Below are 19,284 nucleotides of genomic sequence, written 5' to 3' on the forward strand. Positions count from 1 at the left end.
AGGTCTTACTTTTAAACCACAGTTTGTATCCTAAGCATGAGCATAACAAACCTCTGAGAAAGTTTTGAGGTTTCTGATATTTTTATGTCCTCTTGCATGTGCAGTCATATATTAAATACATCTCACATAAATCTAAATTTGTAAATAGCAGAGTCTTTTCAAGGGTACAAACAGTCCTGATGATAGCATCGTCCTCTGATGATAGCAATGGCTCATATTTACAAAACATGCACACAAACACACTCTACCAAATATGCCAAACTATATTTAATGTGAAAATTATTACCTCATAAACGTTTTCTACTAAAGCTTTTTTCTGGATTTTTTTTTTCAGTAAATCTAATCTTTATAATGATTCCCAGTTCCCTAGTTAGACAGCAGGCAATAAATTCTTGTGTTGCATGTTTGTGCAAGACTGACTCGCACATTTATTATCTCCATTTAAAGTACCACTATTTTTTCCACTTAATTAAAAATGAATGCAATGAATATGCTCATTAACTGTTCAAAATCCATTACTGCCATGTACCACAGTTTTAAATCTTTGTTGAACTTATGACACTAATTACTTTATCATTATCTTTTCTCCCCCAAACACAAACTAATTCCTTTAACAGATCCACCAGTGTTTTTACTTTATGATCAAGTATACAACTTATTACAAAGGCAATGTGTACATTAATTGTACTAAGGCCTCAGGGCTCAACACATTTATCAAATTTATTTGGAGTGTTGAGCTTTTTTTCTTTTCAAGATCAGCTTATGAAATTTCTAAAGATAACTTTTTTTATTTTTCACTTAAGAATATGAAATAATTACCTACCTTTCTGATTTTTAAAGAGTGAAATAAGCTATTTATTGACTTAGGTTTAAGATGCTGAGGGGAGTCAGGGGGCCTAGTGCCTCTACCTAACTTGCAGTACTTTTTATTGTGCTCTTTGGTCTTCTGGTACACCTGAAGTAAAAGAGAAACTCACATTCCACAGTTTAACTCTTAGACCCTTCAAGTAAAAGCTAATTAAATTCATTAGTAGAGAGGTAACCTTGAGGGAAATAAGTAACCTGAAAAACCAAATGAAATTCAGCTTGGATAATGACATTTTTAGCCAATAACTTTATTCCTGTCAGTTATCTAGGCTAAATGTGCTACAAGAGCCTGCCAAAAAGCCTTCTGTGAGACTAAAATTCCTTCCATCACACATCTGAACTGATGTCTGAACTTTGTGTAAAAATAACAAAACAAAGCTGTTCAGATGCTTTAGCATTTACATTATTGTGCTACGTAATTTTCCGCTGATGTCACGGAGCTAAGGAGCAGCAGGGACAATAGCACAGCCATGGAAAATTATTTCCCCATCAAGAGAAGCTTGTACTTGAAACACAAGAGAACTAGAATAAATAACCAAGAACTGAGATGCCATTTTTCAACTGCAATGGACTAAGAAAATGTTAAAATGCATGTTGAACTTACCAACGCAGAGGGCTTCTTTTTTTTTTTGCAGTATGCAAAGGAACAAACACAAGTCTCTTTGAAAATGACTAAAGAAATGCTCTGGTGCTGTATCTGTAATATTTTTTTTTTAATATTACTAAGTAAAATTTATGCCAAAAAGGCAGTCCAATCTCCTTTCCTAGGACTAAAGATGCTCTGGACTTTAGGCATGATGCCCACAATGCCTTCTGTTATACCTGTGCAGATTATCTACTCCCCTCCCCTCAGGCCTGGGTGCCTAGGAACATGGATTGAATTAACAACCTGAGCAAAGACAATTTACTGAAAAGGAGCAAGGAAGTAACATAAGCAGCTCAAAGCTTCAACAGCTTTCCAACCAGGAAATGTATTTTCCAAGGGTATGTTTTCCTCTCCTTTCTTTATGTTTTTCTGTGGTTTATACTGTCATTTCCTAAACATATTCTGAGAGGCTGTTTATCTTGGCTTGAAGTTTTGTGACCTTTCTATGGCTTCTCTCTGCCCCCAGAATTCCACAAATATATCAAAAAACGTAAGAAGCAAAAATCCACCAGGTAAAACCCTTTGTCATATCAGTGGTGTTGAACCTTTCCATCTGCATACAGATGCATGCTAGACAAAACTGTAGAAAGCCCATTAACACAGTTTGTGACAGGTGAAATTTATTCTTCCTTCCCCTTTTAATAAAAACAAGTTTCTTTTTCTTTAGCTAAGAAACAAGAAGTTGTTAATAATCCCTATTGGATTTTTTATAGCATTTTGTGGGGCAATGTAGTATTTCTATTCCAACTTGTTTTAAAGCACATAGAATTCTGAGGTTTTCCTGGTGTTGGCATAGCACATCAACCTGCAGACCCAAAACATCCAAGGTCCTCTGGCAGTTCACCAGACAAACAGTTGTAAAATAGCACTGAAATGGTTTGGACAGCTTCAATTTTGGAAACACTAGAAATTACTAAAAACTGTAATCAGAATTTTAACACCATCATTCTAAAGAAAACTTTACTTCCCTCTTCCACCTCTATTTGAAATAATCTTAATATCTGCTATTGCAATATATATATATATTTCCTATGAAACAAAAGTCTTGGTTTCCATCATTTGATATAACTGTGCTTTTGTATAGAAAAAAAGTGTGAGGTACTGGTGATACCTTACATAGTCTTCATTTCTTAGATCAATTTCAAATCACATCTGTAAGTAATAATATTGCCTTTTGTAAAATGAACATATTGGCCTATAGAGGAAGTGAAGGCCAAACATTTAACTCGACAATATTTTTTTCAAAGCTTGGCAGATTCATGTTTATCTGAGTGGAAAAGGGAACACTGGAGCATGACAGAGGCACTCAAATCCATGGTATCTAATAGCAGCTTTGTTAGTCCCTGTAGGCCAATATACAGCAAAGATGTGTGATAGAGCAAGAGGAATGCAGAGCTTATGATAAAGGGCAGAGGGAAAATAGGAGGATCTCAAGAAGGAAGAAAAGGACAGAGTGGCATGCTGGATTACAGAAAAAAAAAAATTATTCCATGTAAGCAACAAGTTTACAGACATAGCAGTACAGTTGTAAAAAGAGAAGCATACTCCATTATGCATTCAACAGGTGGAGAAGTTTCTTTTTTAATACCAATACTGCCCCCCTCACTGAGACAAAATTAAGTTTTCCTCAAAGACAAAGGCACAGACACAAAAGATACATCATGTGAGATGAAAATCAAAATGACACAAAGTTTAAGTCATTGTTAATAATGAAACTGCAGGTACTTGTGCACCACTTTTCAGTTTATGTAAGATGAAATTTTAACTCAGGCATTATTTTTTTAATTTACAATGTGACCAGGTCAGGCAACACAACCACCTATTGCCCAAGTTTGCAAGCTTCAGAAGAGCTATTTAATTCCATTGCCTTTCAAATGCATTATTTTACCCCATAGTCTTCTGCATTTGTTGCCAGACAGAAATATCTATATTAATGTCAGACTGGCCTGTTCAGGCCAGTCCCCCATTCAGCACAAGATTTCTGGAACTGAAAACCACTAGCAGTGTACATCAGTAAAAGTTACCTATGAATAATGTCACTTGCCAGATAGGCAGCAGAGAAAAGAACTCAGAAAGCAGATTTCCTGGAGGGACAGAAGGAAGATTGCACCTTGACTGAAATGGTGGCTCTGTGACAGCACCAGTAAATACCCCGTACAGAGTAGAAGTTCAGTAAAGATTGTTCTGCTCAACATCATCAGAAATATTTAACTGGGGCTACTTTGAATGACAGTAAAATCAGGAACAAAACATTTTTCAAAAACTAGCCAATACAAAATTTTAATTATTTTAAATATTTCCTCTGGATTTTGTTTTTCCAATATGAATTTCCAAACAAAATTACCCAGAGTCATTTGATTGCAGTTCCTGAGGCTCACCCCACGGGTGATTTACCCCTATGACTCACCCACTTTAGGAGGACTTCTCATGCAAGAGGAAACTCCTTTGGATATCATTACAGATCATCCAACAATTAAGAAAAGACTTACATTCTATGATTTCTGTAATGAAATCATCATGCTTGATGTTTTAACATATAAACAAAGAAGAGATGATGGAACACCAGTGATTTGATGAGAAATAAATTTCCATAGTAGTTTCTGTATTTGCTGATCTTATACACACCGTGTCATAATAGTAACTAGAAAGAAACAACAAACCCGGATATAATCCAAATAAATAACTGATGAGGTCAGCTTTTGTACTCAGAAAATTATGTTTAATTATATACAAACATCACTTCTAGCAGTAGACATCACTTCCAGCCAACGAATGAGCATAAAAGTATCCCCCAAGTATCCTGGCCTGTCTACATTTTCCATGAAATAAAGATACTCAAGGTATAAACAGAGAACATTTCTAACTGCCATTCCCCAAATATGGATTGTAATTTCAGCGCCAACTTACTTTGAATACATCTCTTTTAGAATATGCAGTACTGCACATTAGGAACTGCCTTATGGAAACACAGATTCATTCACAAATGTTACATGGTTGCCATGGTTCTCCCTGTTTAATCTTTTCTCACACTGATTAAAAACAGCCTGAAGCTTCTAACACAACCACACAGCTCTCTCTGTATTTCTACCTTTAGAATACATGGGAAAAAAAAGTTTAATCCTTAGACTTCAATTCTCTTCCCTTTCACTCATTGCAAGCCAATTTGATCATAAATATACACTTAACCACACTACAAGTGGAAAGGAAAAACAAGTCAGAGTTCAAACCCCCAGATTCTACTCTTCAAATATTCAAACCCTTTTATTTAAAGGATGCACTGATTGTTTGATTTGGAGAAATTAACTGCTGCACTACCACAGTCAGTCTACCAGAAAACAGATTTTCCATTTTCAGTGGATCAGTACTATGTGAAGGTGAGAAATACACATTTTGCAAAGCAACTTTTATCCCTTGGTGAATGCATTTTGGCACTGCATGCAAAAATAAGAAGCTCAAAGAAATGTATCTCTTTTCCTCAAAACTCCCATTTATATCAAAAGTTTACTTCAGTGCCATTTAATAAACCATGTATTGCTGAAAACATTTCCCTGATGACTAGGAAGCTGGCACACAACTTTATCTAGGAAATAAATTCTCATGATTGATATCTAGGTGCACTGATAAACACTTCTATTTCTCAACCATAAGCACATGAATATCCCACAGCCTCTGAAAGTGACATCTGCCTCGTGGGGACAAAGGAACAAGAATGAGAAATTGCAAACTAGGTACCTTGGTAAATGTACTTCAGGCTCTGAAACAAAAACCATTCTAGCTTGTACAAATAGCAAGCTTTCAACTATTTAAGCATATATTAAACTACTGATATGGATTAAGAACATAAACAAGTCATTTCAGGAATACAGAACCACAGAATTCAGCCTCTGCTACAAACTAATTTATACCCATACAACTTCTATTCATGCAGCATTTCAAGCACTTGAATAAGAATCTTATAGAAAGAGACAGTATAATCCTGCAGATCAGAATTGGAGGTAAGGAAAGAAGATATATTTATCTTCATTGTATTACAGAATGACAGTATTCCCAATACCAGTCAGAAATATGTTTAGCTTTTTTTAAACACAGATTAAGTTTGGTCCAAAAATGGCATGTTATGAGTACAACAGACATATAAACCAAAAAAGTGCATGAGATTTCTTACCATCACTATTACTATATATCAAAAAAGAATTTGGGAAAAAAGGTGAGCTTGGAAAAAATGTAAACATACAAATAAGCCTGCAAATGATGCTCCAGTCCATGTACTTAATTTGGCCTTTATCTTTAAATACAAAGAATTAAGTTCTGTGTAGATGAAGTTTCCAAGGATTTCCAAGGATTTCCACAGTTAATATGCTACACTTACCTTTTTCCTATCTGACTACAGATTCTCCTGTAGTCTTTTAAAATACAGCAAATAAAAAAGATTTTCCACAAACTTAGAATTTACTTGGAAAGGTTATTTTTCAAGGACTGAAAAATGGGTAACATTTACAAGAAACCCTTTCCTGTACTGTTTCACCTCTGACTGTCTACTTTGTGCTATTCACTGGACCTCCTTAGTATTCTGCACCAGTTATGAACTAAATAATAACACACACACAAAAAAAAGTGGTAATTGGACAAAGTATTCTTACTGTTTTGTACTAGAATACACAGAAGTATAGCAGTACTTCTATTATTGGCTTTGTCTTCTGCTGTGCAAGGCATTACCTGTCTTATTATTATTATGTTATAATAAAGCATTGTGTGGAAATGAACACCAAAGTTCAGGGTCCTGCTGTACTGGACACTAGACTCTTCAAAGCACTTTTGCTTTCATAAAGATGCAGCTGCTCACAGAGTCTCTCATCACAGAGTGAATCAGCTTAATAAGTATCCTGTACTGTACAGTACTACACATTCCAGATTTTGGAGAGCTAAATGCCTTACCAAATTTTTCCCAAGACTCCTCTGTAAAGTCTGGTATATTTTATCTTGGGGATTACAGCAATCATAATAAATCACATGTTCCTACTGTACAGATCAACATTTTGTAAAAAACCAAAAACTCTAATGGACCTGAGAGTTCACATTTACAGCCAAGGTTGTAAAGCACTATTTCTAAGCCACTATAAAATTTCTTCCTCTACTCACACTGTTCACAGTGGTCAATGTATCTGTTCCAGATTCTGTTTTTCCATTGCTTTTCAAGCAGCATTAGAAATATTTATTCTAGAATCCCAAAGAGTAATTTCTTCTTTATGCACTCTCCAAGATATTCCAGGATATAAATCCTGGAAAACAGCAATGGCTCCAGTCAATGATGTGCAAACTACTGGCTAAGCAATTTCCTAACAATACCCAAAAAGTATAGTTTTGGGTGAAAAAAAAATCATAAGGAGCACAAGGGGCATTTTTAGCAATGTGCCTACTTCAGGGGAGGCTGGGGCTTTATCTGTGTTCATTTAAATGAAAACACCTTTATTTTCTTTAACTCACAATAACATATGGCCTCTTGGCAGCTACACCTGCATACAGGATTTACCAATCCAGGACAGAGCGGTTGTCACAAAGTGTGATATTCTGCTTCAGGACAGGCTAGTAATTGCTACTCAAACAGAAGGTGAAAAAACACTGTAATGTAACAGACCAGTCTGCGTGAGCCAGAAAAAAAAAACATTCCCAATCCTAGCAGGAGATCACTTTTCACCTAAGGAGTGTAAGAAGTTTCCTCTCACTTCAGTTTTACTAGTTATAAATTGATGGTCATAAAATTAGGCAAATCTGTTTTCAGTCCAGCTACAGTATATGAATCAGAGGGTAATCTGAAGACATATGTCTTAATAATTGGTGCTACAGCACTGGTCTCCCTCTTCACATACTACTTTCAGAAAATGAGATGATCTAATAATTTTACCTTATAAAACCCCTATGATGTTCCCACATGACCACCTAATATTTTTTATAATAATGCATCTTTCTTTCTGCAGTTTCTTATGCACATGCATCTTCTCAGATGTCCTGATGATCAGATTGATGTAAATTGCATTACATTTTACTTCTATTTTATCCTAATGGAGCAGCATTGAGTGCAAGACTGGATTGCTACTAACTTTTCTGACTGAAAATATTTGCTGGCAATGCTGTCTGACTACAATTGCATGTGAGAAACAAACTTAGTTAAAATGTTTGATGATACACTTAAAGAAACACGGATAGTGTTTAGGAAAAGGGCAAGTGGAGAAAGGTAAAAGGAAAAGCTGCACAACAGGTGAAGAAACACACTGTTCATCTAGGAACAGGACAGTTGGAATGTCTGCCATTCCTATTTAATCCTGCTTATATACCTGATGGTGAGTCTAACATCAAAACTGTACTTAGACTTTCATTAATCTGAAAACATCAGGAAGGGAGTGATGCTTAAACTGACATATTTAGACACTACACGGGGTAACTTTAGCTTATGCTGCTGGTCCTGACTCTGCAGCTTGCAGAGTCTTGTCATCAGGAGCTAAATTGAGCCTCAGCAGAAACTACAGGTGGCTACAGGCTCTGTCTTTGTCCCTCAGCTCAGGTGGTAGTGGTTCACAATATGTTTTTCTGCCCCTGAAAGTAGAGATTTACTTCTGTATTTTAATAAGTTGTAGGGTGAGAGCAGGAGAACTCCATCAATTACAACTGATGCCAGAACACCCTAGAAAGAAGCAAGACCCATCAGTTCCACATTCATATTCAAAGAAAATAACTTCAGTCTCCACCATTAGAAACACTGCCAACTATGGTAACATAAAACAATTTTAGAAGCAATAAATTAGGATTAGGATCATTTACAAAAATATTTTGATAATGGGGACACAGTTTACTTTATTCAACCAGCTTGCTTGAGATTGAGAGGACCAGGAAGAAATTTTAAGCCCAAATTTTTTTTAAGTCAATAACTGGAGTCTCTGGTGTGAAAAAGGAGTAAGGGATTATGTCAACTGCCCACTTATCAGCAATCATTCTCCTACACACTCATCTAGGCTGTGAAAGCAGGTGTCAAATTACTTCCAAAATAATATCTATTATAGTGTCCTCTAGCAACAGCGGATACTAAAAATGAATGCTGAATTTACAGAAATGGAGGGAAAAGTGGGTGGGTGAGAATGAAGCCTCTAGGTTTGTGCAGAGTGCCTTTCTGATCACATCACCTGTGCTCTGCTGTCCTCCCATTCCACCCAGAGAAGCATCTCCTTCACTTTTCCTTTCTTATGTTTCATTCTGATTTGCTTAGAGAATACAATTTTGCAGCTTTAAGCCCTTTCTGTATAACAGAAGAGCTCACTCTTCTTGAAGCCTAGGAAATGTGTGTTATGGAGTAGCCTCAATTATAATGACACTGAGCTTTGTTTTTCTGATTTTTGTCGCCTTTTATTGCCTGAGATATCTGCTTTGTCACACTTATAAATCTCTTCTCATGAGAATGGTATTAAGCAGCTTTCAATAAGCAGTAGAGAACCCAAAAGAGAGGATATACTTCTGGATACAGTACACACCTCTGCCACACTGGGAACAGCGGACAATAACTAAACCAAAAGGATGGGACCAGCTGAAAGATGAGTTCATGTTTGAATTATGTGGAATGTTTTTTCTGGAATCATGCAATATCCAAAAGGAAGGCATTTCTTAAAAGAAAAAAACCAAATAAACCAAACCACCAAAACCCAACAATAAAACAAAAAAAACTACCACTATAGTTTTGTTCAATGAAATCAGAATAGAGAAGAAACAAATCCAGATATTTCTTTTTATGCAAAAAATCCACTAATTTTTTCTTTAGAACACCAAGAAAGCAGGAAGCATAAGTTTGTTGGATTATTCATTAGAATTCTATTCATTAAATTGAAATAATGTTGTTACATTGCAATTCACATGAGAGAAATAACTTTAGTAGTATACAATTATTTTCTTTATAAATAAAAGAACAATTTTTAGATAATTAAAGGACTCTGCTCATAAATCTATATAACTTCTTACAAATTTTGATCCCCATCCCCCACTTTCATCTTCCATTTATCATCTAAACCTCTCTTGTCCTGGCACTGCTTTTCAGTTGTCTTGCAAATAGATTGAACAATTTAAAATCAAAACCATAAAAAACCACTCCACAAACATCAGAAGAAATTACTCCATCAGCCTATATTGACACAAGCTTTATGTAATTTTCTACACACTGTTCCTAAAATGCCACCTTTCTGCTATTGATAAAACATCAATGCTGCTACAGAGGACTTCAGATTAAATTAGGTACTTCATACTAATTCTCTGCCATAAGTATTTCAATTAAACCAAGGCACTTGAGTGCTAGAACTCATCCCAACCATTTAAATTATATGTCCCCCTTTCAGGCTTTGAATAAAAATGATTAACGAGTTATTTATGTGTTGGGAAAAAATTAAATATTTTGTATTGAGGAATGAGAGTTCATAAGCTTTTTTTTCGTATGCCCTGTACATTAATGAATCATTCCTTTCCAAATGGATCTGAGTCACAGAACAGAGCTATAATATATTTTAACTCAGTTATGGTTTCATTTTTGCAGAAGCTACAGCCAATTATGAAACACTTCAGTATCACTGATATGTAGAGTCATCTAAACAGAGCCCAGCCCACCCATGTGTCAAATCTCACAGTATTAAAGAATATTCTGAGTTGGAAGAGACCCACAAAGATCATTGAGTCCAACTCCTGACCCTGCACAGGACCCAAGAGTCACACCCTGTGCCCAAGATCATTGTCCAAACACTTCTTGGAACTCTGTCAGGCTTGGTGCTGTGACCACTTTCTTGGGGAGCTCTTCCAGTGCCTGATCAGCCTCTGGGTGAAGAACCATTTCCTAATATCCAGCCTAAACATCCCCTGACACAACTTCAGGCCACTCCCTCAGGTCCCACCGCTGGTCACCACAGAGAAGAGATCAGTGCCTGCACCTCTTCTGCTCACAAGGAAGTTGTAACTGCAATGAAGTCTCCTCTTCTCCGAGCTGAACAGGCCAAGTGACCTCAGCTGCTCCTCACACACCTTCCCCTCCAGAGTCTTCTCCATCCTGGTGGCCCTCCTCTGGACACTAACAGCTTAATTTTTATATTTTTTTTTTATATTATGGCACCCAAAACTGCACACAATGTTCAATGTGACGCCGCCCCAGAGCAGAGCAGAGTGGGACAATCCCCTCCCTTGTCCTGCTGGTGATGCTGGGCCTGATGCCCGACAAGGACAGGGTTGGCTCTCCTGGCTGCCAGGGCACAATGATCACATTCAATTGCCATGGACCAGGACCCCCAGCTCCCTTTCTGCAGCGCTGCTCCCCAGCCTCTCGTTCCCCAGTATGTCTGTACACCCAGAGTTGCTCCATCTCAGGTGCAGAATCCAGCACTTGCCTTTGTTGAACAGCATATCATTGAAGATTATCTCATAAAAAAAAACCAGGTGGTTAAAATTGAACATACTGAAATTCTAAGGCAACAGCTGTAAGAAAAGTTTTAAGGATTAGTCTTCACTATAACTTTCATCTCTGCTTTCAGGATTCAGTGGGTTTTGGTACTCAATATTTTGGGGATTGTCCCAGTTTGAAGCCTAAAATTTTTGGGGACTCTTTTCTGAATTCTCAAGTAAAGGTGGCAGCAGCAACCCCTTCATATTCAGAAATATGAGAGGAAGCAGTAAAAATCCCAGCAGCCCAGCTACTTAGCAACATGAGTCACTGTGAATATTGTCTTCATCAATTCCACTTTAAATACAGAGTTCACTTAAAGGTCCTTATCCAGTTATTCAAAGCCAACTTGAACTTTGTACTTACTCAGGAGATAACTTCACCCTCTGTAACCACAGTCAATGAGGAGAATTTAACACTGAGAGTAAAGTCAGCCCATCAACTGTGTCCAGAAAAACAATTTTCTTGGAAACTAGACTTTGATAAGGAACTTGTTGCCCTCAAAAGCCCCAGACAGAAGTAATACTTACTTTATGTGAAGAGTTCTATTTCTTTCACAAGTCTGTGCTTGATATTGGTGTGGCCTTCACACATATACCAACACTGACTCTATAATGCACCCAAGGTAAAACAAGAAAAACAAAGTTTTTTTTCTTCTCTAGGGGGCAGGGTGTGGGGTGGAATTTCTTCTGAATAGAAGAAAATAATGCTGACATTATAATTTCATGCATGCACTCTCTTGGTGCTGCAAGGTGCTTGCATACAAAGGAGCAAAACAGAAGCAAAATTTCTGTTGCCTTTTTTACTGAGGCATTAGAGAGTCACAGTTATGCATCCGTATTTTACTCCACATACTAAATATTCAGATTTGTAATAATAACAAGAAAGAAAGTTCCACATGGTGCAAGTAACTCATTGTGTCTTATATTACACAGAAAGGTATCTTTGGAAAATTACGTAACAAAATGTTTAGTCTTTTTATTGTGTTTACTGTAACTTATCACTGTCTAGCATCCATTTGAAACAAATTATGCAAAAAAAAAAAGTAAAAAGACTGCTAAGCAAACATTTTCCTTCTTCATAGCCACAGATGAAAGACAGTGTCTGTATGTTTGCTCTTTAATACATCTTTTTCAGTATTGTCAAACTAAGCCAAATCTTCTAATTCTTTAATTCTTATAAACTATTTCCTAACAATACATTCATTAGGAACACATATGACTCTTGAAGCAGTCTGGATTACAGTTTATACCACAGAATCTTGATGTTCCATGAATGGAAGGCAATAGCTCAGTCACAACAGATCTGCACTGAAGGAAAGTAGCTTAAGGAAACACAGAAAGGGGAGGTAGTGAATTTAATACATGTGGCACTGAATAATAAAGTATCATCCTAAGAATCCTCAGAGGAAGAATATTCCCAGGATTAAAAATTAAGTATTGAATTTGACAGGAAGAGGAAAAACAAGTCACATAGATTTTACCCTATGTCAGCACAGATGGCTGCCTTCAGCTTAACTAATTTTCTGCAGGAAAAAGTTCCACAAATTACACATATCAAGTAGACAAGCTTTTAAATCTCTTTCAAAACATTATCGGTTAATCCTTTACTTATACATGTAAATGAACAGACTCACATCTGCAGCTGCTAAAAGCCTTCCTCCCCCCTAAACAAACAAACTATAGTTGATAATTTAAATTATTAGAGGGCTAAAGAGAGTTGGAAATTGGTGTAACCATCCTAAAATGTAGATGTTGCTAAAATAGTATTTATTATTCTACTATCAGTTAGTTCCATAGCCTTTTACTCATGTATTTTATCCTTATCACCTTATCTACAGTAATTGCACTTTGGATTTGTGACACATTTCTGTGTTTTATGATATATAATAAAAGTCAGACTGTAATCATCAGATGATTAGAAAAAACAGCTGCAACCACTACTCAGATGAACAACTAGAGCCACTCCACGCACAGGGAGAGAGCAAGTCTGATACATGCTCCTGATGGAAGAAAGATTCTTTCTTTTCCCTTTCCTATTTTTGCCTTGCATTGTAATACTCCTACCAACTCACATCATCAGACTTCCCTTCAAGGTCAAGTGTAATATCTATGCTCCTGCTGGAAGAAAGCTAAATCTATGTCTTCCTGTCACAGAGGAGTTAATCATAAAGCTGTTATCACTTCATGTTCTTATTGACAGAAAGCAACAAATTTGAGCAACAAGCAACAGCTGAGCAAAAGTCAGTTTTTGGTCATGAAGAGTTATTGCAGCTCCCTGGCAATAGGAGCTGTCTGGCACAGGAGTCTAATGGCTTTATGATTAAAACAGGATTGAGGGGCTAGCATCATGAAAATAATGACCTGTCATATCAGCTACCATATCAACAGCAGAAAAACTGTGGTTTTATTTCATCAGAAAGGGCAGGCGTATGCAATCCAAATTTGCAATGCCTCTGCTAGAAATTCACTGCCACTTTTATCATGTAAACAGTACTGCACAAAACACCCAAGAGTTACATCCTTCTCCTTTTTGTTTGGTTGGTTTGAAGGGGGATTTTTTTGCTTTAACATTTTTCTTTTGCAAGTCACAACTGAAATCAAACACAGTGTATGAAACTGAAATTACCGTAATATGGCAGGGATTTATATATCCCTACTGTCAACCAAACAACCTACATCTCTTCTAGACATATGCATGGATCTAGTTTCCAAAAAAAGTGGTGTTTTTGTTCACTTTGGAAAGGACACAGTGGGATTCTTAACATTTTGTCCATAGGAAGGATGAAGTGCAGATGAAGTAGAACTATTGTGAAAAAAACCAAAAAACAAAAAAACATTGACTATCTTCAAAGGAATGAAAAGAATGAAAACATAATGTGCATGAATTTCAAGTACATCACCATTGTAAAACCAAGAGAAAAATCATCTGGTTAAATACAGGCAAAATACCAGAATTTTATTCTAAAAACCCTGTAATTTAAATTTACACAGCAATTATGCTTAAGACTGTTGAGAATTAGCAGAATGTGCACATTACAGGTGAGTCTGAGTCAGAAGGGCTGGCCTTAACAAAGAATTTTTTGTAATGCAAATTTGCTATATTAGTAAATACTGTAAAAGTTGAATAGCAAGTAAAAACTGAGTGGAAAAAAAAAAAGCCATGAAGGATCACTTTGATTTGCATTTGGAAAAATATTTGAAGTAGAGCCTAGACTGGTACCTGCAAAATATCTGTAAAATGTGATATTTGCTCTAGATGAAAAGACTTCACTGAATATTTTGAAATGTCAGAACTGACTTTGAAGAAATCCAAGGTCAGATACAGGAAAAAATTTGCCATAGCTTCAGGATGCATCCATGACATTTTTTAGTTACCACTACTATGGTACTCCTGTTATAGAACTACATTAAACAAAAAATACTTGTACAACTAGATATGTTTGAGCTTCATTTTTCTCCAAAGTATGAGCAACATTTTAATCACTATGAGATGTAAAAACTGCTAATTATCTTAAGCTGATATACTCCAGAATATTCTCTCATTGGCCCTATGAGCTGACACCACAGGGCACCATAGTCTGCAGAGATGATGGAGAAAGTTCTGGCATGAGCAGCTTAAACAGGTAGAGAGACTGAAAACTGTGACAATGACCACAGCAGGTAACTCATGAAGTTATCTCATACAGAAGGGAGAAAATGATATCCTGATACACACTGTACACTGCACAGAAATCTAATGTTTCCTGGCTGCAGTTTTTACTTAGTTTCAGTCATATGTCAGAGCTAAAGGTATAGAATTATAGTAGATTAAACTTCATGTGATGTTTCATTCTGTCCTTTGTCATATAAACTTGCTTTTGGAGAAATCGTTGAGCACTCTACATCAACAATACTGATTTGTGTGTTTCAAGATAGCAGAAACACAGTATAGTAATAAATTCTGTGTGATGTAGTCAATTAAAAAACCTTTAGTTTTTCTACAGAAAATATTGGAAGAAGTATAAATAATTTTATTAGGAACTCTAAGGGTAAGAAATGCAAGACACAACTCATAAAGAGCTATTACTCAGGTAGCTGGTTACTTACTTGACCCGTGTAGAATTATTTTACATATTTAATCTGTCTCTTAGTTATTTCCTCAACTTGTTAGCTATTTATACTCCCTTTACATCAAACAAGGCGTAATTTCTCTTCCTTTACTGAACTTGCTACTGGAATTAAAGTTCAGAGGAATCTTAGAGTTAAAATCAAAACCATAAATCTTTTCCAGAGACAAATATAACTCTCTTTTTAATCTTCCAAGCCAAAGTATTTTTTCAGTAGGACACATATCAGGAATTGCAGTCATACAACTTCCTGGTATCCCTGCACAAATACGGGCATGATAAGAGTCCAACTGAGTGAAGATTATGAGTGACTTGTTACTGTTTCTTAATTTGCCAGTCCTTTTGTATTTAGCACATTGTTTACTTAAAATAAATCTACTCGATTAAAATACTATTGTAGTTATAATATTATAAAACATTTTAACTTATCTTACTTCTCTTTTTGCAAGTGTACGAATGAGTCACGCTACCTGGATTTTCTTTCACTTGCCACTTCATTCTGCCATGTGCAAAGAAAAGAAAAAGCAAGCTAAGCTTTTACTTGAAGAAAAGACTTAATGTGCAAAGGGAGTGCACTCATTCAAGCAAACCTAGGTTTATAGTTGTTAGTATAGTACTGATATGGCCTTGGTAATTACTTCCTTTAGAGTTATGAGAAAAAAGGTATTTATCTGTCTGTTATAAACACCTTCTCCCAAATTAAGGATAAGTGCAAAAAAAACCTTTAAAAATTCAAATTTGTTATCAAAAGTTGACACAAGATGTGAAACCAATGGAATAACAGTTAATTAGAAAAACTGAAAACAAGAATCAAGTCAAATGTGTGTATGATGTACACAAAAAAAAAAAAAAATCAAGACAGAAAAACAAAACCAAAAAAAAAATTACTTTGAAACAAAAGTCTTGTGTGAAGTACTTCTCCAGGAAGACATCAAAGGAGAAAATGCCATTTAAGTGACATATTTTATTTAATTTACTGAAGAGTCCAGACAATGTACCACTTATTCACACATCGGGACTTTTTATGACGTGTTGCTGCCATGACAGACAGATATAGGATACAAGAGTTTGGGATCTCTTCTCTTTCACCTCCCACAGGAAATGTATATGTCAGTCCTACTGCCTCACAAAACATCCAAAACTTTACCAACCACATGGCTTGGTTCAGAACTACATCTGTGCTGATGCCTGTTATGTCACAACTGTTTCTCTTCCAAATTACAAAGCCTTCAGCTGAGAATCCTGGAAGGAAACAGAGATTCCACAAGTCCTACAGAAACATTTGCCAGTGACTGAGCATGCAGATACTTATTGAAGTCAGGGAAAAACCAGTACCACTGAAGAATGTCAATTAGCACAGTACTTTAAGTGCTGTTTTTCATAGATAACTTGACAATTTAAGGCCATTAAAATATTGTAGAGTAGTGTGTGGGGGTGTCTTAAACAGCTGTGTAGTACTTTGTGTCATGACCTGAATTCTGCTTTAGGTAACTTACTCACCAGAATTTACTCTGTAAAAATTAGACATTCATAATTCTAACATTCTGTCAATAATATTTTCCCAGATGTCAAAACTTTTACTTGAGGGGAAGATTAAATATGTCACATTTTTGAGTTGTTATATATCTATGGCCTAGATATTGAATGCAGAAGCAAAAATGGGAGCACCCCAGAACTTTCAAGCATAAAAATTTCCTCTAGCACTATAAAAGAAAATCATAAACCAATACTTTAAAAGATGCATTTTATAGATAAATTAATGTGCAAGAGCTGATTTTTGCAAAACTCAAGCAATACTTTTTTTCTTCATCTCTAATCACCTCTTTCAGAATTTCTTAAGTGAAATGGAAAGTAACTTACTTGCAAATGTCATCTTCTGGGTCCTCAAGCCCAAACCTTTCATCAAAAGTAAGTTGTATCCATACATTTTCATCAAGTGCTACTAATCTCCACACTAGCACAGTGTTGCGTGGGTATGTATGTGGAAACTTGGGGCTGTGAATACTCCCATTAGTAGTCACAGTAATTATCTTCTCATGGTGAGGGTCCTGCACACCTACAGGAAGGACAGAAAACAGAGGCATCAATACTCATTCCTTCTCCTTCTCCCAAAGTGTTAGTATAGGATGCACAGATAAAAACACTTGTTTCATTTGCTTTTCTTCATCTGGCAAAAATTTCTGCTTGAAAAGTCCATATAATAACAACAAGACAAAAGTTTTTCTAAAACCTATATATTGTCAGATTGGTATTTCACTCAGTAAATGATAGGGATTCTCAGAGGTAGCTATTATTAAATTTTTTAACAAAATAAGGTCATAGTTTTATACAGGAAATTTTATATTACTTTCTTTTCAGCTATTCATTTTTTTTCAGTTAGATATTTTACCTTATTTTTCAGACTTTTCTTTATAAACAGCATTCTGATGAACATTCATTTGAGTTTATAAAACACATACTTCAGTCTACTGTGAAAATACACACTGCAATTGTACACTGCAATATAGCCATATATAAAGGTTGACAGCTAAATGAATGTAGTGCAAGAAAAGAAGGCAACAGGCACTGCATTGCTATTTTAAAAGAATCAATCTATACTTAAATATAATTTAAAGTCTGATGAACTTTTGCCTTCTATTTTTCTGGGCTTGTGCCTTCTACTTTTGGTATGAAAATGGTAAATTTTCTTTTAAGCAGAATGGCTGCTTATATCAAGCTAATGGAGTGTGGTCTTGCCAACATCCACACACACTTGCAAAGGACTGACTGCAGTAAGAGAGGACAGCATGCAGTAATAAGAAAAAAGGCATGAAACCAGAATTCCTAATTTAGATACTTCATTGGGTTTTTGTTAGCTGAGTCACAAACATTCTTCTATAATGTACAGTCTGTCAGCTGAGAGCTGCTTGCTAAACACAGGAGCCAACAATAATAAAAATTACTTTCCCAGAGATTAGTGCATCAGAGTGCTATTTCCAAAGCATTCAAAGCACCACCATTTCAGATAAACATGTCAAAGTGTGGTATCTGATGACACTATACTTAGTGGTACTTTTTGTCCTTAAAAACACGAACAGAATTACAAACCATGATATATTTCACAACATTAAAAAGTGTTTTCTTTTGCATCATCAGGGCACTGATAATAACAGCACTGTAAGTAAGGACTGTAAATAGTCCAGGCATATCATGAATGAGAAGTCAATAAAAAGAGGGGAAGGAATGAAGACATGTCTACTTAATTTAGTGAACTGCATCTCCAGTACCTTCAAGTTCCCCCATTTGTAATGGAAAAATATCTGTTTGCTTTACACACAACAGTGTTACATGAACATATCAAATTTCCACAGACACCACATGCTCCATTTCAAATATTTGCTTTTGCACAATGGAATTTCTTCTCTTACAAAAGAATTATTTTGTATGATTACAAAGGCAAGTAATTGCTGTCACTGGAGAATTAAGCTTGTTATTTCTCTTCAGATAAGCTGCAATATTCCTTTTTATCTGTTCTACAAAATTAGTATCAGTGTACCACAAAATCTAGCCTTTTTCTACTGAGTTCATGCATAGTCTAAAAATTGCTTTTGAGTAGACTGTGAAAAGCACAACTACCTGTGTATGGCTAAGATGAGACTATAGTTTTTGATCTTTGTGGAATGACTTTGCAATTCCTGGCTTTATTTTAGGTATAAATCAGTCCAAATTACATTAAAAAGGCAGTAGCAACCTCACTCAGATTTACAGAGCAGTCAGGTGCAGGACACCAAACCTACATACATAGCTGTTGTGGGCTGTCTGGCTGTCTGCCTTTCTATGAACAACCATCCTCCCCACGCTCATCCTGATATCCCTTTGCTGTCAAAAAAGAAAAATAAATAAATAAAAAAAAATTATACCTGTACAAACAGCATTGAAAAACTCTGAAGCATCAGTTTAGGCAAGGACTGAGGTAGACAAGGCACCATCTCAGCCAGGAGACAACTGGGAAAATGGGGACAGACAAGGACTAGAACCATGCATTTGCATATTTAGTAAAAAGCTTCAGCAGATGATAAGCAACCAAGATCATCTTCAGGAGAAAGTCCCAGAAATGAGTCAAACTAGACAGGAAAAATCCTGGTGTTGACCTAGAGACACGGTTACACTTATTAGGAAAGGACGGCACACACTTAACGTAGCCTGAAGTCGAAGAAGGAGTCGCCG

General features: G+C 36.0%; 1 protein-coding gene across 1 annotated transcript in view; it reads right to left on the reverse strand.

Annotated features, from left to right (window-relative positions):
* The window catches only part of PDGFC (platelet derived growth factor C), a 120,436-nt gene that overhangs the window by 34,459 nt on the left and 66,693 nt on the right, over positions 1 to 19,284 (reverse strand). Inside the window, exon 2 of the mRNA XM_053940704.1 lies at positions 16,939 to 17,134. Coding sequence (XP_053796679.1) covers positions 16,939 to 17,134 — 196 coding nt within the window. The remainder of the gene's footprint in view (positions 1 to 16,938; positions 17,135 to 19,284) is intronic.

The sequence above is a fragment of the Vidua chalybeata genome, chromosome 4 (assembly GCF_026979565.1).
Source record: "Vidua chalybeata isolate OUT-0048 chromosome 4, bVidCha1 merged haplotype, whole genome shotgun sequence".
Classification (NCBI taxonomy): Eukaryota; Metazoa; Chordata; class Aves; order Passeriformes; family Viduidae; genus Vidua; species Vidua chalybeata.